The 26,462-nt window shown below is 45.3% G+C and overlaps 1 protein-coding gene across 7 annotated transcripts in view; it reads left to right on the top strand.

The window, feature by feature from the left end:
• Positions 1–26,462, top strand: part of GFOD2 (Gfo/Idh/MocA-like oxidoreductase domain containing 2) — a 233,597-nt gene that overhangs the window by 190,316 nt on the left and 16,819 nt on the right. For all 7 annotated transcript variants that reach the window (XM_069655236.1, XM_069655208.1, XM_069655200.1 and 4 more), the window contains one exon: positions 4,244–4,584. In XM_069655236.1, coding sequence (XP_069511337.1) covers positions 4,326–4,584 — 259 coding nt within the window. In that variant the 5' untranslated portion in view covers positions 4,244–4,325. The remainder of the gene's footprint in view (positions 1–4,243; positions 4,585–26,462) is intronic.

Below are 26,462 nucleotides of genomic sequence, written 5' to 3'. Positions count from 1 at the left end.
GGTGATATGGTGGGTAGAGCATCTGATACTGAGAGGAGGCTGGGTGAGGTGGATAGTCAGCTGAGATTGAGGAGGAGAACGTCATGAGTGCCAATGGAAAGAAGGATCATGGATAGCTTGCAAGGGTGAGTGCAGAGACGAGGGAAGTAGACTAGCTGTAATGGGAGCAAGCAGCCATTCCTTGAGGCAAGAAAGATGACTGTGCCTGGGTTTTGTCCCAGCGGTGCAGGTTGAGGCACATGAATGTCATCAGCTGATGGATACCTGATGATCGCTGAGTAGGGAACTGCCAGTGGTGAAGATCTCCAGAAAGGGGGGAGGAGGACAAGGGAGTGGGGGGGGAGGGATGACTTTGAACGAGATACCACGATTGTGGGTCAGCATGGTATGGAGCGCTATCAGAGACTGGTGTAAGAGAAAGGAATCCAGCTGGAGTTAGTAGCCTTTTTCACATTTGGGAGGTTGAAGCCCCTTTGACAGCCACTTCAGTGAGAACAATTGGAGTAATCTGATCATGGGAGCGGTTGAGTGTCTGTCCCAGGGGACCAGTAGATGGAGATTATGGTAAGTGAGATTGTAGTGAGAATTTGAACAGTGATGTGTTCAAAGGAAGAAGGTCCGAGTGGGTCAGGAGAAAGATGAGCTGGCTTTTTGATCTTCTGGCAAACGCTGCCATCTTTCTTAGATGGGTGAAGGAAGTGAGAAAAAGGCTGCAACAGAGGATCTGTTTCAATCGCTGTCCTCCCAGTAAGATGGGGGTTGGTGGTCATTAAGAACAGTTTTTTTCGGAGCGATTCGGTATTGTAGAGTCCCAGTTTTTCATTGGGGGCCTGGAGGAAGGAGTATGAGGTTGAGTTGCTGTAGGTTGGGTGAAAATGGGAGGGGCAGGGTATGGTGGGAAGCTTAATATGTATTTTCATAGACTTAGAAGTCTGCATTTTGTTCCTACACATTTGGTCGAAATTGACCAATTTCTTTTACATGTATGCATGAAGAGGGGTGGGAAGGTTGGGTGTGGGATGAGCTGGATCCTTATGGGAGGAACTGCCCATAAAAAAAAACTAAAAAATAAAACTGGTTGAATTCATGACAACCAGAAGTGCACATAAAAATGCAGTCTTTTAAATTGCAGTCTATAAAATACTTTAAAACCTTTTATTATCGACAAAGAAACAAACCTTAGACGAGACATGATGGTCATATTTGGTTCAATTTATGAATCTGGGAAACCAAAGTGCTTTTTGGAAAATTGTAGCAGGTTTGGCGGGTGGGGGTGGTGGGGTGTCCTCTACAAACAGACCTAATGAAGTATCACAGAGAATGAATGGCATTGTTATCAACCGACATTGAAATTGAAATGGGACTAGAATGGACGTTGGCTTCATTAACGTCATTTGAAATTTTACAATGTACTGTTGCCGAAATACCTTTAGCTATAACAAGTCAAAAAATGAACAAAGCAGCAGGCCTTGGTGCCATCCCGGCATTACTAGTGCAAGGTGAATTATCCCTATGGGCTCTAACTTTAACTGGAATTATAAATGCAGCATTCCTCCTGAATAACCAACTGGCTGGCTCCAAGCTGTGATAATTCCAGTTTATATAAGAGGTGAGAAAGATGACCCAGGCAACTATAGACCCATGTCTCTATTAGCAATCCTAGGTAAAGTCTTCGGAAAAGCCCTCTCAAATGGCTTTGAACAATTGGTGTGCGACAACATAATCAGTGGTCATTATCAAGCAGGGTTTTGTAAAGAAGTTAGTACGATAGATCAGTACTTTAGATTAAACATTCTTCTTCAAAAATGTACAATCCTAAAAAGACACTGGGCCTCATTATAAGTATGCTGGGCTGGAAACTACGGTGCCAGTAACCTTATCGGCAATGTTGTTTCCGGACCAGCATGCTATAGGTCTGCCTGCCGGAGCCACCGTGCCTGACAGGTCTGACTCTGCCGGGTACAGCGGCCATGGTAGGCAGACCGCCACGGAAGCACTGGCACCGTTAACAACAGTGCCGGTGCGTCTGTGTTCCCCATTTCCATATATTCCTATGAGAATGGGGAACAACATTTTACCGGCTCCTGACTTTCCATGCCGCCGGGGTTGTAATCTCCCGGTGGCACCGGGAAGACAGGCGCCAGTAAATATTTACGGGTCCGTCGGCAACCTGCCGGTAGTACTGGCACGGTTACCGCCGGACCCGTAATGGGGCCCTCTGTACTTTGCTTTAATTGACCCAAGGACAGCCTTTGATATGTTACCTTGGGGAGCCGTATGGTTGAGTCTGTTAAATCTGAATATTCCTCTTCTCCTTCGTGGCATAATGATGTTATACAATCATAATTTGGCCGCTGAAAGATGGCGTTTAAACGGATAAAGAACGAGGCATTTTAACATCGAAAAGGGCATACACCAAGGATGTGGTCTGGCTCCTTGCCTGTTCTCCGTTTATATTTATGGTATAGCCAAGCATTTCGCTTCTTTGCATGCTGATGCCCCCACTCTAGCAAATGGAAAGATTGGAACACTTTTTTTGCAGATGATCGAGTCATCATCTCTAAAACACCAACTGGTTTGCTTTCCCAATATCTAAAGTACAAGGAACTGTGGATCTCACGTTGGTTGGAAATAGATTAAAAGAAAACGAAAGCCATGATGTGCTTAGGGAAATCGATGAAGACATCGCATACACAATGTGTCCTGGCTGAAGATGAAAACATTGAACTTGTTAACTCTTTTGATTACCTCTGTATCACATTGATGAACGGCTCATGGTTTAACCAAATCAGACAAGTGCAACTACTGTATCAAAACATGCACAGTTGTTGTGCAACTATGCAGGCACTTCAAAATGTCCAAGGCTCACACCAGCTTTAGAGATCTATACTTCAAAAGCGAGACAAACCGCACTATATGGGGCTGAAATCTGGGAGCACATTGCCAGCAGACTGCTAGTTGCTGAAAACCTGTTTTTAAAAAAATGGCCCAATCGCCTATATTGCCCAATCATGCACATGGAGCTAGGCTGGTCTGGTGTTGAGCAAGAAGTTAGCTTTAAAGCATTATTCTATCGGATTAGATTCTAGTCTATGCAGTCTTTAGAAAATTACCGAAATTGATTGATCAATTTATTAGAAGTCTAAGGGGTTATTGCTCTGGATTGGGTGTCTCGCATCAGGAGAATGACTAGCATTCTTGATTTAGACATTGTATGTTCTGCCCCAGCGTCTATTTATAGCCAAGTACAGTTTCAGTTGCAAGAAAATCTCACATTTTAAAATCAAGATAAATGTAGCAAATGGTTTGAACACCACAAAGGGCAGAGAATACTGTATACATAGAATTCAACTGGACATGGAAGATTACTTCAACCAAATTGACCCGTTCCAGGCCCTAAGATTTTTCTGACATTTCAGTTGGGCATTTTACCACCACCTTTTTCTTGTACCTGGCATAGTTCTAAGTCCCTGGTGTAGTTCTAAAGATGATTCCTACCCTTGCTGTAAAAACACACAAAAAACAATAGTTCATTTCTTATTCTTCTGTCCTCTTTATACGATAAGAAATGAAAATCTGAGAAAATGTCCAAGGAATAATAAGATAACAGTATCTGATGCTGTGCGCCTTTGTAAAGCTTATAGAATCCCAGTTTCACTGCACCACCTCCCACATAGATCAAAAGATGTGCATGTTTCTTGAGGTGCTAATTGCTACACTAAACTGAAGTTGAAGTGTATAGAATTGAGGCACTCTGAAAAACCCTTTTTATCGGGTTATCCTGTGAAAACATTGAAATGTATTTACAATAATAAAGTTTGATTGACATTTGGTGGCCGTGCTTTGGCCCATAAGGTTTGTGAGTGATATGATTGCTAGAAGGATGGATAAGCAGTATCCTAGTGGTCTCCCTGTCCTAAAAGATTACCCGCAGACAGTTATATTTTCATGGCAGGGAAAACTCTTCCCATTGTGGTACTCTCCCCTGCAGTGAACTAATTAAGCAAAAAAAAAAAGGCTGCCATTGTTTGAAGTAGGAGCTCTACAACTAGGATTAAAATTTGTGGGTAGGTGATTTGACCTCGGACATAATGGTACTAAAAGTGTTGGTAATTGTAGTCAAGAATCAGTTTACCCAATGCATTTTGTTTTGGAGTGTTAAAAGCTCATGGCAGTGTTGAATTTGAACTCCACACCCAGATTGTGATCGACTCTAACTTTCATCAAAACCTTTCTGTTTTAGGGCTATTGTGGAAGGCTGTCCTGCACACCCTGCCTCTGTATGTAGTCCTCCATAGTGTGCAACGTCCCTGAATGGAAGCACAATGAAGACCCTTCCAGGGGTTGGTGTCTTTGGCACAGGGAGCACTGCACGGGTGCTGGTTCCTCTACTGCGAGCTGAGGGATTCTCCATTGAGGCGCTGTGGGGCAAGACGGAGGAGGAAGCTAAGAAGCTGGCTGAGGAAATGAACATCTCCTTTTACACAAGCCGGACAGATGATGTCCTCCTTCACCAAGATGTGGATCTCGTTTGCATCAATATTCCTCCACCTCTCACTCGGCAGATTGCAGTGAAAGCTCTTGGTATGCATCACTGATGTAACCCATCATTTTTAAGTCGTCTTACCTTCTCAAACGTCTGCCAGACATTTCTCGTAAATTTCAATAAAAGGTCCCTAGTGCTTTTTGATTAGGTAAAGATATCTGGAAGTAGGCCATTCTGTCTCACCCTATTCCGCTCCTTGCAAAGAGATGTTTACCAGTGATGATTTCTTTTGTATTCTGTGGGGCAAGTACATTTACTCTCCTTGTTCTGTGGTTCTGCAGGTCATTGCTGAAATATTTGCCCCAAAAAAAGAACATTGCTTAAAGTAACCTTTAAAATGTAATCTCGTAATTCTGAAACACTTTCCCCTCCATCTGCTGCTAAATCTTAATTGAGCTACATAGTGTGATTTGGGTATTTGTTCTTCTCGAATGTTGGCTCTTTGCGTTGCCAAGTGTACACCAGCTAACTTCTCATCTCTTCTTCGGGCTCTCAACCAAGTGTTGAAATTAGGGTCTTTTGATGTTTTTCCTACTTGAACTTTCAGATCTGGATTAAGAAGCATTGGACAAAACGAATATTTTGGAGGCTATGAGCACACACTGCCCATGTTCTGATTTTAAAAGATTAGGCCGTTATGCAGGGCTGAGTGAGCACGTTTTAATGATATTCCTGTGGCAAAATGCTGTTCAATCTTAACATTTCCATTGACGTGCTATATTTAAGGATTGCAAAGTTGAGCCTGATGACATGAACAACCATGCCCTTTGCAAGACTGCCGCTCCCCCGCCGTCTTAAATCACCCTCAGCCTCCATCATCTCAGTCCTTTTCTCTTCATCTGGACTGTTCGCTGCATGCCTTCGTAGTCCTTACGTCTTTGGCATTTGTTTTTCTTTAAAAAAATGTCTGTCTGTCTTTTTTTTCCTGCTGCATACAGCGCCAGTTTGGTTATCGTGCTTTGGCACTTGTGCTCACAGCCCATCTATGCTTCTGGGACACATGCACTGTGTCCGGACTGCCCAAGACCTGACCCTCTTTGCACATTTCTTGACGCCTTTTGGCTGGGTGCAGTCAGCTAGTGCACTAGACACCTCGCTAGAGCTCGAGTTTGGCAAGCCTGATCCAACCGAGCATGCAGATTCTGCATACAGAAGCCTCATGAATAGAGTGATTGAATACATGGGCTGGAGCAGGCGTTCTCCAACCTACGAACAGGATGACGTGATGGATATACTGACCCAAGTCCCTCACAAAGACCTGGTGTTAGTTTTTCATGCAGCTCTGCAGAAAAGAGTTTTGGCAAACTGGGATACTCCAGAATCTGTACCCATTATAAATAAAACCTTTGCCAGAAAATATGGGCTTTCCAGTATTGATCCGGATTACTTAACAAAACATCCTACACCTGAAAGCCTGGTATTTTAGGCTGCCACATCAACCAGACAGTCGGCCTATCCATCTATTCCTCTGGATAGAGACAAGAGGGTGGACGCCTGGGCATGTAAGATCTTTTCTTCGGGCAGTATGGCCTTGAAATCTGCTAACGTTACCTGCACCCTTTCGAGGTTTACTTACACTCTGCGGGACTGCATTAGTATGGCGGCTGAACACATTCCGGCAGGCAAGGAGAGGGACGGTTTCCTGGCTATTGAGAAGGATGGGAAGGAGGCAATGGGGGAGTGTCTCCAGTCAGGACTGGACACTGCTGACAGCATCAGCAGGTCCATGGCGACTAGCACTGTGCTACGCAGGTTTGCGTGTCTGAGAAAATCTGGCTTTGCACTGGATGTGCAGGCCAGGTTACTCAATATGCCCCTTGACAGCTTGAGGTTGCTCAGCAGCAAGGTGGATGAGAGTCTGGAGAAGCTGCAGACCTCTAAGGCTGCGGCTAAATCACTTGGCACCTCCATACGTCAACCTCAGCAACACCCCTACTCGGACTCATCTTCTTGGAGGGGTCGTTCTTTTCGTTTCTATTCCTCATTTGGAAGGGGAAGGGGAAGAGGTCATGCTGTACAAAGGGGACAAAAAAAGATTCTCTCATGCTGGATGAGGGAAGGGTGCTAGATCAGCCCCAGCAACGGCAACTGTACCTTCAGCCGCTGCTGCAGCCGCCTCTAAGCCACTCTGAGGCCTTGACCCACAAGACCCCGGTCGGAGGCAGAATCTCTCCGCATCTGAACGAATGGCGGGGCATTACTTCAGATGCTTGGGTACTGGAAACAGTAGCCCAGGATTACTGCCTTCCCTTTCAAAGAAGGCCTCAGGATCATCCACCGGGACCCGACTCTGTCAAAATTCCAGATCCGGTCTTTGTGCAGGAAATTTTAACCCTGCTAGAGAAAGGTGCAATAGAACATGTACCTGTAGCGGAGAGGAACAAAGGTTGGTACTTCCCTTATTTCCTCATTCCCAAGAAGGACGGAGTATTGAGACCCATCTTCGACTTAAGAAACTTGAACAAGTTCCTCAGGAAGGACAAGTTCAAGACGGTAACCCTTTCTCATATCCTTCAGGGTCTCCAACTCAAAGACTAGTTGATATCATAGGACCTTCAGGATGCTTACTTTCATGTAGCAATCCATCTCAAGCACAGAAAGTACCTGAGGTTGGCGGTTCTCAATATCAGTTTCGGGTTCTGCCATTCGGGCTGACCTCCGCCCCAAGGGTTTTCACAAAACTGATGGCGGTAGTAGCAGCGAGTCTCAGGAGAGGGGGGAATTCACGTCTACCCCTACCTGTATGATTGGCTGATCAAGGCACGTTCTCCCGAATAGGCTGTGGAACATCTCGGCATCACCTGCCACTCCCTACACAGACTGGGCTTCTTCCTCAATTACAAGAAGTCTCATATGATACCATTCCAAAGACTCAAGTTCATCTGAGCTGTCTTGGACACTTCCTTGGATAAAGCCTCGCCTCCCGAGGTGAGAGCTCAACACATTCTGCAGATGGTATCAAAATGCCCAGCGACTACCGGCCTACGATTTTCTGAGTTTGCTCGGCCTCATGGCATCCTGCATTTTTCTGGTGCCAGAGGCCCGATTGAGGAAGAGGTCCCTTCAATGGGCCCTCAGAACTCAGTGGTCCCAGTTTTCGGGGAATATGTCAGATCTTGTGCAAGTTCCAAGCAGAGTGGCTCAAGACCTTCTATGGTGAGCTTACAAGGACAATATTCTCAAGGGAGAATCTTTTTGGCAGCCATGGCTGGAGATAACGGTAGTGACTAGCGCCTCATTCACAGGGTAGGGAGCCCACACCAACGTTCTAACAATCAGCCGTTGTTGGTCTCCATCTGAGTCCAAACTACATATCTGCCTTTTTGGAGCTGAGGGCCATCAGGCGAGCGCTGAAGGCCTTTCTGCCTACAGGGAAATAATGTCCTGATAATGACGGACAACATAGTGGCCATGTGCTACCTCAACAAGAGGTGGTGTAGGGTCACTACCAATGTGAGAGAGGCAATACAGCTCTGGTTCTGGGCTATACAAGAGGGAATCTCTCTATTGGTACTTCACCTAGCTGGAGAGCAGAACACAGCGGCGGACCCTCTGAGCAGGCACAGCACAGTCTCCCACGAGTGGGAACTAGCTCAGGAAGTCCTTCAAGAGATCTTCACCCTTTGGGAAAACCCTCAAGTGGACCTGTTTGTGACCGAGGTGAATCGGAAGTGCAAACAGTATTGCTCAAGGGAATTTCCTCCGAGAGGAGCTCTAGGGGACGCGTTCGTAGTGGACTAGGAATTTCCGCTCCTGTGCACGTTTCCTCCAGTCCCCGCCATTCCTGACGTGATCGGGAGGTTGAGAAAGTTTGGGAAACCCATGATCTTAATTGCTCCGGATTGGGCCAGGAGGACGTGGTACGCTGACCTTCTGGACATGTCCATCTGCCCTCCAATAAGCTTCCTCAAAGAGAGGATCTTCTCTCGCAAGAGGAAGGTTCATGTTCTCCATCCAGAGGTCAAGACACTCGGCCTTCACGCATGGTTTCTGAGAAGCTGAGATATAATGATTTGGACCTTCTGGATGACGTAATGTAGATTTTGCTTTCGGCCAGAAGGCCAGCACCAAACCTTTGTACTGGTGTCGTTGGAATAAATTCAGTAACTGGTGCAAGGACAAGAATGTGGATCCATTCATATGCGGCACTTCTATGGTGCTTTCTTTCCTGTTACATTTAGCCAATCTGGGTCTACAGATTGGAAAAATAAAAGGATAACCTGGCTGTACTTTCTATTTTTAAGCGCTCCTCTGAAGGGGACTCTTATTTCAAGATACCCTTGATTGTGCAATTTCTAAAGAGTCTCACTAACGTGTACCCTCCAGTCCCTTTTCATTTGCCTGTTTGGGACTTGAATTTAGTATTGACATTTCTCACATGTATTCCATTAGTCATTGCACTTATGTCCTCTAAGGCTACTCGCATTAAAAACAGTCCTTCTAGTGGCTTTAGCATCAGCTCTCAGGGTAAGTGAGTTACAGGCTCTCTCTTGTAAACCTCCTTACACTGTATTCCATTTATGCTATGGATGACGTTGACGCGCGACAGCAGTCCTCGAGGAATGTCGACGCTACGACATAGAGCACAGCGCCCTCTGGTGAGTGAAATTATTTTTTTCAAGCAGCAAAGCTGGGTGATAACGAATATCAAAGATCAAAGATGATGAATACATGGGAGGAATATCCAGTCGAAAGAAAGTTACCAGGGATAAGTAACTTGTTCTTCTCATTTCCCCCTGGTTGCTCCCCTTTATCAACCTCTCTACTTCCTTCTGTCCCCTACTTAGTGTTTTTCTGCACCTCTAACACTTTCACCACCCCTCTCTAACATGTTCTCTTCACCACCTCCCCTCCATTCTTCTGCTCCTCCTCTTTTTTTGTACTGTCCCCTCTTCATCCCTGCTTGTTTCCTACCTGCTGTTGTACCATACGCTCTCGCTCTTATTTTCTCCAACTTCTTTATCCCACATTCCCCCTTGTCCTCTGTCCGTTTTTTACGCATCCAGCTTCACTGGCTGTCTTTCAACTGTGTAATTGAGTCAGATGGTGGTTTGTTGCGAGCTTGTTGTGATTGGATCATATGTGGGGAAAAAACTCTGCAGCTGTGCTGGGTTGCTTTGCATGCTGTTGCTGTCGTAAATCTCCCCCCGTCTCACCTGGGATCGCTTCTTGCTCTGTTCCGCGGGAGGATTCCTCTTACAGGCGGATCGGGTCTTGTATAGGCTCTCACGAGTCTCGTCCGACTCCAGCGCGTGTTCAGAGTTCCAGGAAGGTCGCAGTTCCAGGATGTCCAGGAAGAAAGTAGTGGCCGCTAGGGTTGAGGATACCGGGAGTAGATTTAGAGGGGAAAGGTGGAAGGAAGGAAGAAGGGACCAGGAAACTAGGAATAGTGGATTCGCCGAACAGCACACACACACACACGTCTAGTCACTACCTAATGATAGCGTTGAGACGCGCAGGGCGCGGGGGCGTGGCCAATTTATAGAACGTGCCGTGTCAGACGTAAAGGCTGGTGCGAGGCAAGTCCTTTGGCACGGCCATGTTGGGAGTAACGAGGAATACAAGCCCTGTCGCGATAAGGACCAGGAAGTCCAGAAAGGGCAAGTTCTATGGGTAATGACAGCATGCCTCCTCCGAAAACCTGTTCCACCAGGTTTGCCCGAGTGTATGAGATGGAATCTTCTAAGCAATCGAGGGGTATTTAAGTTAGAAACTGGTTCCCAGGTTCTCTCGCTAGGAGGATATCCTTTCCATTCAACCAGGTATTGAAGTCGACCCTGTTTATACCTGGAATCGCATATTCTGGAGACTTCATACTCCAGTTGATTGTCCACAATCACAGGACAGGGTCTGCAGGTTTTCCGGGTGGATCGGATGTAGGGTTTCAATAAAGAAGTGTGAAAGACTGGGTATATTCTCTTCCAGGAGTCTGGTAGCTTGAGCCGGAATGAGACAGGATTGATGATTTCCTTTATGGAAAATGGTCCATAGTACCGGGGGCTAATTTGTTTGGTCTTAGATGTCGTGGTAATAGTTTCGAGGACAACCATACTTGATCACCAACGGAATAAGAAGGCGCTGGTCTTCTTTTGGAGTCTGCATAACGCTTAGTGCATATCTGGGCCCTTTTCAATTGTTCCTTGGCTTCCTTGTGTATGTTGATGAGAGTCTCAATCCATGAGTCGAGAGTAGGTACTGGTGTGGGATGTGGAAGAACAGAAGGTAAAACAGACGGGTGAAAACCTTGACTGCAATAGAAAGGGCTGACCTTGACTGCTGAGTGATCGGAATTGTTGTAGGCAAACTCGCCAAGGGCATAAGGAGAGACCAGTCATCCTGAACCTTGGTGGCAAAACAACGAAGATATTGCTCTAGGGTCTGATTTACACGTTCCGTGGCTCCGTTGGTTTGTGGGTGGTAACCTGATGAGAGAGCACGTTGGATCCCTAGAATACGACACAGATGGTTCCAGAATTTTGAGACATATTGAGGTCCTCGGTCCGATATGATCTTGGAAGGAAGTCCATGAAGACGGAAAATGTGTTCCAGGAAGATTCCAGCAAGTTCTGAGGAGGATGGTAGTTTATACAGAGGCGTAAAATGAGCCATATGAGTGAACAAGTCTATGGTTACCATGATGGTCGTGTATCCTCGGGACGGTGGTAATTCCACTATGAAGTCTGTAGCAATGAATTTCCATGGTCTTGTTGGCAGCGATGGTTGCAGTAGAAGACACGCCGGTTTCTTGTTATCATGTTTGTTTTGACTGCAGACAGCACGAGCTTTGATGTACTGTTGTACGTCGGTCTTCATTTCAGGCCACCAAAACTGTCTTTGTAGAAGACGGAGGGTGTTAGTTATGCCACGATGTCCAGAGTGAAGGGTATCATGGCAGAGGTTTATCATTCTTTGTTGTAATTTCGGTGTGGGAATGACCAGTGCATTGTCCTTGAATAAATATCTTTCCTTAACTCTTAGGTTCCATGGATTCTTCCTTGAAATGTCCTTCCAGAGGTCAGAGGACTGGGTTTGCACTCTGAATTCTTCCAGGATGTTGACTGCTTGAGCTACAAAGATCGTGTGGGGAAACATCTTAGGATAGGCCTTTTCTTCAGTGGTTACATAGTCAGGATGTCGAGATAAGGCGTCAGCAATCATGTTTTGTGATCCGGGAACATGAGTGATTTGGAATTTGGTACTGGGCAAAGAAGTAGGCCCAACGCGCCTGACGACTGTTCCTGCACTCCAACGACTGTAGAATTTGAAGATTCCGATGGTCCGCGTGGACCTGAACTGGATACCTAGCTCCCAGAAGTAGATGTTGCCATTCAGTGAAGGCCTGGACTATGGCAGTTGAAAATACATCAGCATATCCCTGATAGGCCTCTGGGACTTGTATGATATTGGAAACCATGAGTGGTGTTTTCTGGTCTCTTAGTGGTTCTTTAGGAGGTGTCGAGGAGGGATCCAGGGATAGACAGTGGGACATACAAAACTCTGAGCCCAGGAATAGTGATCCTGCTGTCCAATTGATATACGGATTGTGCTTTTGTTACCAGGGCATACCCAATACCATGGGGTAATGGGCTGACTTAATGATGTTCAATGTAATCCGCTCTTGGTGATGGTTTATGGAAAGTTGGATCTCTTTTGTCTGCAGGCTTATAGGTCCTGAAGAGAGGGGTCTTCCGTCGATTGCTTCCACCGGCTGCATGGTGCTTCGTGTCTCGTACGGAATATGATGACTAACAACCCAGTCTTGATCAATGAAGATTCCCATAGCTCCGCAGTCCACCAAGGCCAGAATGGGATAGGTATTATTCTTGGAGGGCGACAGGAAGGCTTGTAGTATCACCAAATTGTTTTGTCCAGGAGAGTTCAAAGATGGAATTGATGTGGAGCAAACATCTCTCTCCCGACACCTCGCTCCATCTAGGATCGGGAGCTGGCGTTTCCCGAACGCCGTGGAGGGGCTAGAGGACATTCTCTAACAAGGTGTTTATCCGAGGCACAATACATGCATAGGCCTGTGTGGATCCTTCTCATCCTTTCTTGTGGGGAAATAGGTCCACGGAAGGCTCCTATTTGCATGAGTTCCGGATCAATGTCAGGGGTTGGGGCAGGATCGGTTTTTACAGAAGTCTCAAGGAAGTTCTTTTGAAGGGATATCTTGGTCTTTCTTCTTTCAGCCTTTCTTTCCTGGATTCAGAAGTCTATTTGCATGGCTAGATCCATAAGAGCCTGGAATGAGCTAGGATGAGCCACTCTGGTTAATTCATCCTTTATATTCTCATTTAGACCCCTGCGAAATAGAGTGAAACTTGCTTCTGGGGACCAATCTGCTTCCTTGGCCAGTTGTTTGAATCTAGTAACATACGTTAGCATATCCTGGGATCCCTGTCGGAAATCAAGTAACCGTTCCTGAGCACTATATACCTGTTCTGGACGGTCGAACATAGTTTTGAGTGCCTGAATAAATCCATCATAATCATCCAGGAGGGCATCTCCAGAGTTGACTAGGGGAGTGGCCCAGGTCAACGCGTTCCCTGTGAGGTGCGAGATTATGAAGCCCACCTTCGCCCTGGAAGTTGAAAAATAGTAGGGCTTTAAAGTAAAATGCGCCAAGCAGGAATCCAGGAATCCACGTAAGGACTTTGCCGAGCCATCATATTTGTCTACCACTCCACCTAGTAACACACTCTCCTTGTTAGCGGAGTCGCAAGACAAAACAAGTTGCTTCAACGCAGCATTCTCCGCTTTCAAGTTCTGCACTTCAGTTAGTTCTTGCATGCCACGCATGAGGTCCTGGACTGCTTTCTCCATAGCAGTATCGGTGTCGGTCGTTTGGCGTCTCAAACTGTCGTAAATCTCCCCCCATCTCACCTGGGATCACTTCTTGCTCTGTTCCGCCGGAGGATTCCTCTTGCGGGCGGATCGGGTCTTGTATAGGCTCGCACGAGTCTCGTCCGACTCCAGCGCATGTTCAGAGTTCCAGGAAGGTCGCAGTTCCAGGATGTCCAGGAAGGAAGTAGCGGTCGCTAGGGTTGAGGATACCGGGAGTAGGTTTAGAGGGGAAAGGTGGAAGGAAGGAAGAAGGGACCAGGAAACTAGGAATAGCGGATTCGCCAAACAGCACACACACGTCTAGTCACTACCTAATGATAGCGTTGAGACGCGCAGGACCGCAGGGGCGTGGCCAATTTATAGAACGTGCCGTGTCCGATGTAAAGGCTGGTGTGAGGCAAGTCCTTTGGCACGGACATGTTGGGAGTAACAAGGAATACAAGCCCCGTCGCGATAAGGACCAGGAAGTCCAGAAAGGGCAAGTTCTATGGGTCATGACAGTTGCTCAGGTCCGCAGCCCCAGCCTTTATGTATTCTGGCTAACATCAGAGTTCTGATACCTGTATATGTAGCCATGGCCACCCTGTGGAGGCTCGCTCTCCTACCCCAACCCTGTGGGTGATTGTGTTTTTCCTTGCGGAACGCCAATTCCCCACACCACTACAGCGCAGGTTTGCATGCAGCTACGTGAGCGGGTGCTGTTGCCAAGCCTTTGCTTTTTTCCTCAAAAAATAACTACCCAAAACCCCTGAGATTAGTTCTTGCTCCTTTCCTTTCTCTCGCACTGCTCTCGACATGTTGCCTCTGCCGTGTTTGAGCATGACCTTCAATACCTGAAGACATTGCTGCACAAAAGAAGCCTAATTGATACATTAACGCTTCATGATTACAGCACAGTGCTGCCAGAAGAAAAACATTGCTTTTGTTGAAAGATGCATTCCACCTCTCAAAGTTTTTCAAATGTGTTTTTATCTTTTTGAGGAGCATATAAGAATAGGTTTCAGTTTTTCATAAAGACTAGTAAGACCACAGGTACTCGGTTGTGACGCACATTTCTGAAGCAGGCACAGGTTAAACATTTGACCCCTTCCAGGGATTGGATATGCAGTAACCTATTTACCTTTTTAATTTTTTTTTTTTTTGTAGGTAACTTTTTTACTGATGATTAAATAATATTCCATTTATCTACCACTTTTTAAAATTCCTTTTCATTTAAATATGCAGTGCACAATGCAAGGTTAACAAACCCAAACTCAAAGTTAAACACTTGAAATTACTTTCCTTGAGATAACTCGCCACTCCATTCCCCCAAACCTTGATACAGAGGAGCAAGCCATCAACATAAGCAAAGTTCTAAACGGCTCCCTTTTTGGTAAACCTGGGTCTTCCTCGTATCTCCAAAGTTCCCGGGGTCATATCCACCTATGCCTAAGCAGGGGGCGGGCGTACCAGACAGGCCTACCTCCTCAACTCGCCCCACCAGAGGATTACACTAGCCCTGCTGCACACTCATTCCTCTGTGCACAATATTTCTGTAAGAAATTCGTCCATTCGTCCTCCCTAGTAGGTTTCAGATTGTGCAGCGTTGCATCGACGTTCTCAATGTCACGTATTTCCCTGGCCTTGGCTGCCCATTCCCTCTCATTTGGCAAGGCTTCTCTCATCCAGGCAATTGCTGGCCATGCTCTAGCTGCCACAAATGTGAAATGTACCATGTGCAACAGGGCCCTCCACCACTCTTCCCCATCTACCACTTTAAAGATATGTCTTGCTTTTGTGCTGGGGATAGATTGTAATAACTTGAAAACCTGACTGCATCTATGAGGCCACTCCTTTGTTGACATAGGCCGTGCCAAGTTGCACCACTGATTTTTGCAGTGTTTTAGGACACCCTCTTTATTCCTACCACTTGAAGCATTAGGTGTGCCTTTTATTGACGTGCCCTCTCTGATAACAAAGTCTTTACAAGACTTTCCGGAGAAATTAATTCACGTGCATTGTTTGTTTGTAATGAGCTTTAGCATTGAACTCGTGGTCTAGTTTGGCTGCGTCAGTAGAGGGCACTACTTCACAGTTTGCCGTAGTTTTCTCTGCTGCCAGTTGTCATTGGTAACTATGAGCCTGCAGTTAATTTTAGTAGTGCTTGAGCTGTCAGGTTTCCATTGGAAAGATACCAAATCCTTGTGTTAAGAATTCTCTGGTTCTCCACAGCAGCCTCTTATTACCTGTGCTACTTGATCATGATGACCATTAATTTCTCCCCTACTGACTCTGCGGCTGATATGTCCCAATCTCTTATAGCCAATCTGGACATTATCACCAATTTTCTTGCCCCTCTTAAACAAGGAAAACCATGTGCAGGAATAAAAAGTAAATCCTGGTTTACACCAGAACTACAAAAGCTTAAATCCCCTAAACTGTTTAATCTCTGGAAGTCGAATCCTCTACCAGGGGCACTGGCAGCTTATAAAGTAGCGGCTAAGTCATATAAACTGGGGATCATAGAGGCGAGAAAAAAAAACTTAAAAATCTTAATTCTAGAATCTTGAATGCTAAATTTGAAGTTAAAGAACTTAAAAGAACAAGAAAACATTAAGCAGCCCACAGCCTGTCCAGTAATTAAGGATGCAGCCTGGTGCCAGAAAATCCAGAATGCAATGCCAAACAAACTCATTGGCATTAGGACTTAGTTAAAAAAAAGAAAAAAAGAAGTGGATCTTCTTTTGGCTCCTATTAAGATCAGGAATGGGTCGTTAGATGTCCGACTATCCCCCAATTTAATTTTTCCCCCATTATGGTGAGAGAGTTTTCGGTTGTGGTAGAACTGTTGAAGGCAACTAGATGTAAAGGTGACCCCTGTTCATTTATGATGATCAAATCCTGCCCATCACTCTTATTGGATGCCATCTGTAAGTTTGTAAACTCCTCTCTCTTGGAGGGCCATGTCCCAGCCGACCTTAAAAAGGCCTGGGTCACCCCTATTTTTAAAAAAATCTTGCCTAGCAACGGAGGTGCCGCTCAATTACAGGCCCATAACAAATGCACAATTTTTGCTGAAAATCCTTGATTGTATTGCCTATGGTCAGATCTCTCCACATCTGTACAAATACCCTATTCTTAATTGCCGTCAATCTGGCTTTAGACAAGGTCTTGGAACTGAGATTGCACTTCTGGAGTTGAATTTGAGGCTCTTGGAATGTGTTGACAAGGGCTTATCTTCAATGTTAATGTTATTAGATCTATCGGCCACGTTCGACTTGGTCGACCACTCAGTCTTGGTTGCTAGACTGGAAGATGTAGCCAATGTTTCACCAGTTGCAGTGCACTGGATTAGCTCTTTCTTGTACAATAGAGTCGAGTTTGCTATGAGGAGGCTGAGGCCAAGCCGGTTACTGTTAACTTCGGAGTCCTGCAGGCACGTGTATATATCCCTGCTTATATAACATCTTCATGGCCCCCTTCTTTGCCCTTTTGGAGCAGGAGGGGGTGGTGTTCTCCAACTACACGGACGGCACACAGTGTGCCGTCCCTATTGCAGGCTCTCACTCCCAGGAAGAAGAGGAACTGAATAGAGTTTACACCTTGGTCGAGAACTGGATGGTGTGGAACAATTTAGCATTGAATAGAGATAAAACTGAGTTGCTTATGGTGGGCTCCCAATCAATGCTGGCCAAACTTGGCCCGTCCTACGTTAGTTTTAAACTTGGTGAGGTAAAGATAACCCCATCCCCCCTAAAGAAAGTCAAAACTTTGGGGGTGGTCTTCGACCAGCAGCTTAATGTGAAAGTGCAGGTTGGGAGCCTTGTTTCAGCAGCAGCTTACTATATCAAGCTCTTGGCTCACTGCAGGCCTTTCATCTCACAGGCCAATCCAGAGACAATTACCAGAGCAATTATCGGGTCAAAAATACATTATTGCAGTAGCCTTTGGTCGGGTTTAGAAAAGCTGACACTAACAGCCTACAAGTGGTTCACAACAGTGCAGTTGGGGTGGTCGTTGGACTATCTCGCCGCGACCACATATCGGCTGCTAGATGATCCTTGAACTGGCTCCCGGTGGAGGCACGTGCCCTCTTTTGTCTCCTTATTACCACCTTTAAATGTCGAATCGGCCTAATGCCCTCGTAACTGCAAGATCTCATCTCCAATAAATTGAATTGTAGATCTCTTATATCTTGTAACCAGAAGTATGTAGGACTAAGAAGGTCGAAAGTGGAGCTTTCTTCATTGCAGCTCCAAAAGCCTGGAACAGGCTACCCCTAGACCTGAGATGTCAGGAAACCATAGAGCCTGAAAACATGCAAGTTTGCCTGATCCTTTTGGGCAGTTTCAGACTGAGTATTTATCCCTACTGAGGCTTTCTTGTGTTTTTCTTTCAATGTCCTGTCTGCGCCCTGATGCCTGTGGGTCCATGGTTTGCGCAATATAAATGCTTTAAAGTAAAGATGGAATAGAAGCCATGCATGAACAGGGAAGAGAAGCATCCCCCACGGTCTGGTACAGAGTAACCATCCAGTGCCACCCAAGGACTATGAATGGAAAGCTCCATTGTGTGAAGAATGAAATGGTCATGAACTGCATCCGATCATGCTTGTACTTGTAGTATGAGAGGTTCTGTATTACCGCTAAGCGTTTACAGTAGCACTTTTTCTGTAAGGAAGAAGAGCATTTTTGCCACTTGTTACCAAAAGATAGCACTCTGTAGCATGGATTGCGATCATTCAGGGGAAGCTTGACCATGCTGATTGAGGTCACCTCATCTCCTTATCGAACACGTGCAGAGCCATGTCATTGCTGCACCATAACAAGCGTACTAGTTTGGGTGGAAATATTCTACCTCCCCAGACAAGTACTGGCGTGCCCTCTTCTGGGCTTTTTGTTGCTTTTACCTTAGTTTACTCCTTTTATTCATTTACATATTCATTTTACCTCCAAGCCCCTTTATCTTTAGTTTCCTCATTTCACTGTAGTGCTGCATCTTATTTTTTCCCCCACTGCTTTCAATTTCAACTTGCCCTTTCAAGATGGCGGCAAGCCATCACTTAGCTTGACTACAGTGATTGTCTGAAACAGTTACCTGATTGCCTGCTTTTCTAACATGAGCATAGCTTTTTCTGCACAGTGGGTGTGCCACCAGCGCACGATACGCAAGCCCATATGCACAAAGGTACCGTAGGAGACCATGGCTTTGACGTAACCCTCTACTGCTCTTTGTACACTTGGCTGCTACAGCTTCTACCCTTGGTTCACATATTCCTGCCTGCAAAGGATTACTCACCTAAAGCCTGTAAATTGTTCCCTCCCTCCGGTCTTTGTAATGCCCATCTACCCATTATAAAAACAAGTGGCTTAGTCTCCAGTTGTGTAGCTAGTAATTAATACTCGCTCATTGGTAAAGAACTTGCAACATATTTTTGAGATGCTGTTAAATAACTCCTCACGCGAGTGCTGCGTACCTGGTCTTCCTGGTGTGTCTCTTGCAGAGGTACCCAGTCTGTAAAGCAGTGTCAAAGAAATGTACGTTTAACATGAGGTACCAATCCAACGCCTCCCTGGTGGATACAGGTAGGCACTGGATTAGCTGCAAACTCCACGGGATGGCACTTCCCTGATTTGCGTGGCGTCGGGGCAGTGCAAGCACTGGCAGGGAAGGCCATGGGGTATGTCCAAGAATAAACTGCATTCAGGATACTAGCTTCCACAGGAGTTACTACCACTAGATCCAGTCTGGAAGAAGAGGGACCTCAGACAGGACCCAAGGTAAGATGACTGGGTACCACACGAGGCACAACTGGCAATGACAAGGAGCAACCCAAGGGGGAGAAACCCAGAGGGAACCCTGGAGCAAGGAATAAACAAAAGAACAGCCCGGGCCCAAGCAAGGGACAGAGCACAAGGGAGGGTCCGGGTAGCAGGAAGAGGAACAAGGTGGGGGACTAGGGAGAAGGCAAGGTACCGACACGGGGCAAACGGGAAGGAGGAACCGGTACAGAGTACCGAACGAAGACACAGTCACAGTGCATACCGTGTTGAGGCGCAGTGCACAAGTGTCAGGGGAGCCCTGATGAATGGTGGCTCTCACAACGATGCTTGCACTGCCAGCTGACATTGTTCCGAGGCCAGGCGAACTGAGTATGCGCGGAGCATCGGAATCGACATCCGCACATGCCCAGAATTGCTAACATGGCCGCACCCACGGAACCGGCAGACGAGCTGGAGTGTACCCGGGACAGGCGCCAACACGGGTTAAGCCGTCACATCGGTGCCTGACAACCCCTCCTAGCAGGCAAGGTAAGTGGTGTGACACATGCTAAAACATCACTCGGCAGATATGGCTATATCACTAAAACATGCCTAACCATACGTTCTGGACCTATTCTTTATCATGCCATTCCGGACGGCTGTGAGGTGGTTCATGTTGACCGTTTGAGTGGTACAGGTGGTGGGTGTCACTTTAATTGCAATGCACTCACTACTCCAATGAAATGTTTCCTTAGACTTTTTATACAAATAATTTGCTAGCAAAAATCTCTACTGCTTCTAATGATTCCATCACCGTTCTCGTCATAGATCACCCAAAGTGCCCTACATGCCTTTTGATGGCAGTGACATCTTGACTGGTGTCTATTTTTTAACGAATGTGGAATCGACCCTCTCTTCCTCAGGTGGCTTAGTTATTGGAGAAGCATTGGGGCCATACCATGGTGAAAGGCGCTATACAAATGATGAAACAAAATGAATTAAATGATAATTTGTCTTTGTTAGGCCTCCAGCAGATTGTAAATTAACCTACTGCTAGTCACAGAGATATGCGTGACTTGTTTTTTGTTGTTGTTGCGAAAGTCCCCTCTATTTACCTCCTCTTTTCCTACCCTACAAAAGTGTAATGTAAAGTAATTTGTGCTTGAAGGTTTGTGGTCAGTTGTCAAGACTCTGCGCTTGCAGTAGAGTAGGCTTTTACTATTGCTGCACCTCTCTGGTACTGGGTAGAAGTCTGCCTGTCGAAGGTTTCCTCGCACTCGCTGATGGCTTTCAATAAATAAGCCATAATTAGAGTGATAGGCTACCCCTACATCAAGCAGAATTATTTTGCAACTTAAGGAAAATACTGCATCAAAAAATGCAATTACTGCAAATGGATCTCCTAATCTTTGCTCGATTAAAATCTCAAAGTATTCATTTTAAACAATACTAGAAGTTGTACCCCTGCTTTGCACAATAATTCCTAGTTCAGCCCTAGTTTGAAGCTTATTTAATGAACTAAATCAATGCTTCTTTGTAGACAATATTGCTAGTCTTTCCTGTAGGAGCTAGTGTGAATAAATAGTCTTTGTTTCCAACTCTGGGGAAAGTTACATAAAGCTGACCATGGGAAAAGCCTGAATCCCGTAAATTGGTTGCAGCTACTTTAAGTTGGAGCGTTCAGATTGCGCAGCAACATTATTGGTGTCCCGATTTACAGCCGAGGCAGCAGCGACCTCAACATAAGTGCTGTTTGTGTAGGGGCTGAAGCGTGTTGAGATGGCATACGTTCATCAACTTCCGTGGGCATTGAAGTTTCTGTAATTGTCATAATAGATTTGCGACGATGTGGCAGACGGCATCATTGCGGACACTATTGAAAGACATGCACAGTTTCCTGTCAACCGCATTACTACAAAAGCTCTGTATTGTGTTGCCCACCTGACTTAAACAGTGAGTGCTGCTGATGTCAGCTAGAATGCTGATAGTGTGGGAAGTTTAGGAACAATAAACTCCTGAAGTTTTCATTAACTGCTGAACTTTCAGAACAGTGAACGTAGAACTGCGGCAGAACTACAGCACGAAGAGCAATATGTCAGGGTTAAGCATTGCAGACCACTTAAAAAAATCTATTTTTTTTATAAACATCCATTTCATACTTTGATTACACCATGCAACCTACCCATATGCCAATTTCCGGTTTGTAGCATATTGGGAAGCATGCAGAACATCTCAAATTAACACACACACAAATATCCACAAATGTCCCATATTTACTTTACTTTATTCTATTTGTCATGCGCATCAAGGACCCTGAGATTTACAGGTGCACATAAACTGAGACAAAGCACACAAGATTGACAAAAAAGTGGAACATTCCTGGGGAGAGAGAGGTACAATCTGCATACACTGATCCTGGATCTTCGCTTCAAAGCAGTCATCAAAAATATAACGGGGGTTTAAGCCTCTTTTTGAAAACTGCTGTTGAGCCCATTTCTCTAAGGTCGGGCGGAAGGGCATTCCATGCCTTGGGTGTAGCTGTAGCACATGCACAATTCATAGCCTTGCTCGATTTACAGGCTGGCGTCTTCAGCTGATTGGTATTGTTAGACCTGAAGAGACTTGCACTAGGTTTCTCAGATAATACCTCACTCAAGTAAACTAGTATAAATCCGGCATGGCATTTGTGGGTGATTAAAAGTAGATGATAATGAATCCTGGCCTCCACTGGGAGCCAGTGTAAACTATGTCTGGCGTCCGAGATGTGATCTTTCCGTTTAAGTCCAGTGACAACTCTCACTGCACTATTTTGAATGCCTCGGAGGCGGTTGCATTCTGATTTGGGGATGCCAACTAACAGACTACTGCAGTAGTCTATCTTTGACCCCACAATAGCCCTTGCTATTATTTCTGAGTTATTTTGCAAAATGAATGGCCGGAGGTGAGCCAGCAGCTTTGTATAGTAGGCTGATGAAGAAACTAGGCTGCTCACATGATCTTTCATGTTAAAGTTCTGGTCTAGTACGACGCCTAGTGTTTTCACTTTCTTCTTTGTCATAAGTGCTAGCCCATTCTGTATCATCCAAGTCTGTATAAGGTCATAGACCTTGTTAATGGTACTTTCATCCTCCATAAATATACCTGTCAGCGGGATGACACATTGCGTGTCATCCGCATAGTTGGTAAACGCCACACCATTTTTCTGGAGAAAAAAAAAGGAACAGTAAAGACATTGTATAGAGAGGGTGACAAACAAGCACCCTGTGTTACATCATATGCTAAAGGCACTGGTATAGCTTCAGTGTCCTTACTGCACACTCTACATCATCTATCACTCATGAAAGAGGTGATCCAGAGAGCAGCATTATCTGAGAAGTGAGCCACTTCCTTCAACCTAGTGACCAATAAAGCCTGTTCCACCAGGTCGAAAGCTGCGAACAGATCCAACAGCATGAGCAAGGAGGTTTGACCTTTATCCATGCAGTCTAGTAACCTGGATTTAAAATCCAGTAATGCTGTTTCCGTTCCATGACCCTGCCTAAAACCTGATTGCCATTTATTTAAAATCATGTGTTCATTCAAATTAACCGATATCTGGATGTAAGCCACGCAATCTAACTTTTTTTAAAGAAATGGAGTGTTGGTGATAGGCCGGCAATTGGCTGCCGTATTGGGACACAGTGGATCACATTCAGGGAGACGATGAATTTTACTTCATAGTTTGACCCAAAGTGTTATTTAGGGAATGTTTTTAACACACATGAACACTTCTTGGAGTCCACTTTTTCAGCGTGGAGAACGATTGTTGTTCAGGTACCATTTAATGGGCAACCTCAATGAACAGTTTTCACAAAAGACCCCTAATGGTGTATGTGGGCTTCTGTCCTTAGGAGTGGGGTGTGCAGATCTGCTGCCCATTAAGGGGTGTGGTTGGAGGTTTTGTGTTTCAGAGGAGCTTGGGGCCACGTTTCAGAGAGGAACTGTTTGCATGGGTCGTTGGACCTTTTTTCTTTTATTGACCTTCGTGAGAAGTGTGTGGTCCTCAAGTCATAAATCACTTGGTGATTGTTAAAAAGAAAAATTTTTAGACAAGGAACTTCTTCCACAACAGAATGTTGTGTAATCTAGTTTGCTGGGTATCCCTGGTTAATTTCTTGGGATAGGCTTGGTTAAAAGATGGTCGACTGGTTTCGATGATTGCGAGTTATCTTCTTCAGGACCGTGATTTTTGTGCTTGTCTCGATGAGATCAAGGGTTGAGGGGGATCGGGGAGGCCGTCATCCCATCTACCTTGTTACAGCTCTGTCGTTCAGATGCTGTCAGCCAAGTTTCTGTTATATGCGGCTGCGGTAGTTCATCTATGAGATCCGGGTATCTCGAGCGGCCTCTGCTTTCATCTAGCCGTGGGCCGCCAGGGCTGTCGCTCTGTGTTTCTAGCAACGGTTGCCCAGCAACAAGGATGCTTTTAAGTGGTCCGTTGTTGATGTTAATGGCCCTCGTTTTTGGCAGCCATTTTTGAGTGTCCTTGTTCCCATACAACAGCTGTTATGCTGAGGCTACTAAATTCAAAAAGGGGTTGCTAAAGAGGTCTACGTGCATGGAGCCATATCTGATCGTTCCAATCGTTCCAGTTGTTCATACATGCAATTTGTTATTCTTTTTTATAAAGTATCCAGGCCTTGTTGCCCTCTCATAGGATCATATCAACACATTAAATACATATAATACACTTGTATGAGCCTTCTCCCTTCGTGATTGGTGCTGTGCTAGTATCAATTGGATGTGAATTATTTTTTAATTAATTTAAATAAGTATTAGGACACAGCCCAGGTTTATTTAATAATGGGGTGATCCCTACATACGATTTATGACAAAACCTTCACAACATATTGTGGGGTTAGTTTCAAAGTGCTTTTTCTGCAATATGTTACATTTCCAAGGTTTGGTTTGTAGTGGTCATCTGTTGTCAGCCTATAACCAGAAGTGTGGTTACCCTTCCATCATTATTAAAATGAATACAGCTGTTATGAAGTGAGTTTCCTTTTTCTTTTAGGACTTTCTGAATTATTTTACAAATCCTCACTTTAAAAAAAAAACAGAAACCCTATAGCCACATACTGCCTCAGGATCACTACTTAATATCCTGCATGTTCAAGGTTGGTTTTAACACAATTCTTGACGCACAGCGTTTCAGCTTTTTCTCCAAGATCCACACATCCCTTGGTGATCTTATTCTTTTAAACCTCTAGGCCTTCATCGGGACAACACACTTAATTTCATAGCAAGATCCAGTCTCTTCACTACCCCTTATGTACAATATTCGGTCTAAAAAACATAAGAGCTTTAAGTAGGAGATCCTGACCTTGATCAATACTATCAAACACGGTCCCATTTCAAGCGTTGAAACTAATCTCATTATCATTATTTCAGGGGAACATGCAAGATTTCTTATTCCATTTAATTTCATTCTGTTCACATCTGAATAAATTATGCATGATCTGCTGTTGCAGTTTTGGGGGCGAAAGTATAGCAGTTGTGAAAAGTAATGGCTATCGCTGATGTTTCTAGCTGAAGAGAAGTAAGCAGTATGTTGGGGGAACTGGATTGGCTGGGGTGGTGATAAGACAGAGTATTCGGCAGGGAAAAAGAGCTGTTTTGGAAGAGTTTAACATCGGAGAGTGCGAAGGATTCCAATATGTAATGGAAGAGAGGCTGTAACATTTTGATATAGAGATCAGAGGAGAGTTCAAGAAAAGAGAAGATGATACGTGAAGATTTGGTACGAGAACCCAAAGGAGATTGCTGCACCAAGAGCAGAGGAGTATAATGTAAAGAGGAGAGGTGCCTTCTGGAACAACAATAGTTAAGAGGAGTGATTTGAGAGGTGGCAGTGTTCCAGGAGAATTGTCGAGATTTTAGCCAGGATTCAATCCAGGCAGGGGCTTCATCGTAAATCCCAAGAAGAGCGAGTATTAAGGACATCAGTGCGATCAACCTTGTCAAAGGCAGCACAGGTCAAGGAGACTTGGGATAAAGAATAAGTTTGAGTTAGCAGAGCTGATGAAGTTGAAGACATTTGTGAGAACAGTTTCCGTGGAGTGGAACATATACCTGCTTCTAAAAGATTCCAAAGGTTGTGGATGTCTAAACAATTAAGACGGTTGAACACAACCCTTTCCAGCACTTAGAGTGGGCAGGAAGGATAGACACAGTACACAGGTCTGCCAGCATGTTTGGGTCTATTGCTCAGTGTACCAGCATGCTGCCACTGGGATTACCATTTTACCCTGGATCTGGAATGCTCCCAGGCCCACTCGTATTTTATCTTTGACTCAACTCTGCCCTCTTCAACCGTCTGAGAACTTGAGTACGGCTCTGCAGCAAAGCTCCCCAGCAAGCAATGACCAATGGTCTTTCCCTTCTGATGATGAGAATGGGTGACTTTCCTCAGTCTCTGCCTCATTTCAGGCTCTCCACCTCCTTGTGATTCTTTCTCTGCCCCTCCTCCTTTCTTTCTGACTCTTTATGTTCCAGTGTCACCTTTCCCCTCACACCTCTGCTTCTATACTACTCCTTGCCCTTTCCTTCTCGAGCCTCTTAGGCCTCTGCTTGCACCCTCCTACTACTCCTTGATATGTTCATCCTTTAGCTCCAGCCCTCTTCTTGCGGTTCTACGTTTCTCCTCCCTCTCTTGGGCCTCTCCCTCCTCTCTCTCCACCCTCTACCACACCCTTCTGCTTATCAACAGGAGGACACTGAGTGTCAACCCTAGCAATGATAAGCTGGTCAGTGGGCATACAAAATGTATGTTGCGGTGTGCGAATGGTCTTCAATTTCTGTGAGCCGTATACAAGGTTGGTGGCCCATGTTTATCAGGACCAGTAGGAGAAAAAGACCTGACTGAGTTTAGTCCCTGAAAAGTTTTTGTCTGCAGCATTATGGTAAGATGTCTCTTGGGAAAGACTGAGCCAGTAGAAGTTGGTCTCTGGTGTGCTTGTGTGTGGTGTTGGACTCTGGTATCAAAGGCACACCTGAGCATATGATGCATAGTGCTTTTTACCACTCCCCTAGATCCTATTTTTAAAAGGTGTGTATCTGTGGTAATGTGTCTGTGGTCTATCAAACAACCTGGTTTTGAATGTTTTTCTGACTGCTAGATTGTCTTCCACTGGTGTGTTGCCAGGATGACTTTGGGTCATGATATTCTTTTATTATCCCTCTTACCTCTATCCATCCAAAATTGCCACGACCAGAATGTCTTATTATGCCATGCAGCAAGGTTAATCTACCCAGTGCAATTGGCCATCCCTTCCTTTCTGCACCTCCAGGCA

Source organism: Ambystoma mexicanum, chromosome 1p (genome assembly GCF_040938575.1).
Source record: "Ambystoma mexicanum isolate Mex_15411 chromosome 1p, UKY_AmexF1_1, whole genome shotgun sequence".
NCBI lineage: Eukaryota > Metazoa > Chordata > Amphibia > Caudata > Ambystomatidae > Ambystoma > Ambystoma mexicanum.
This window is presented reverse-complemented; position numbering and strand designations above follow the sequence as displayed.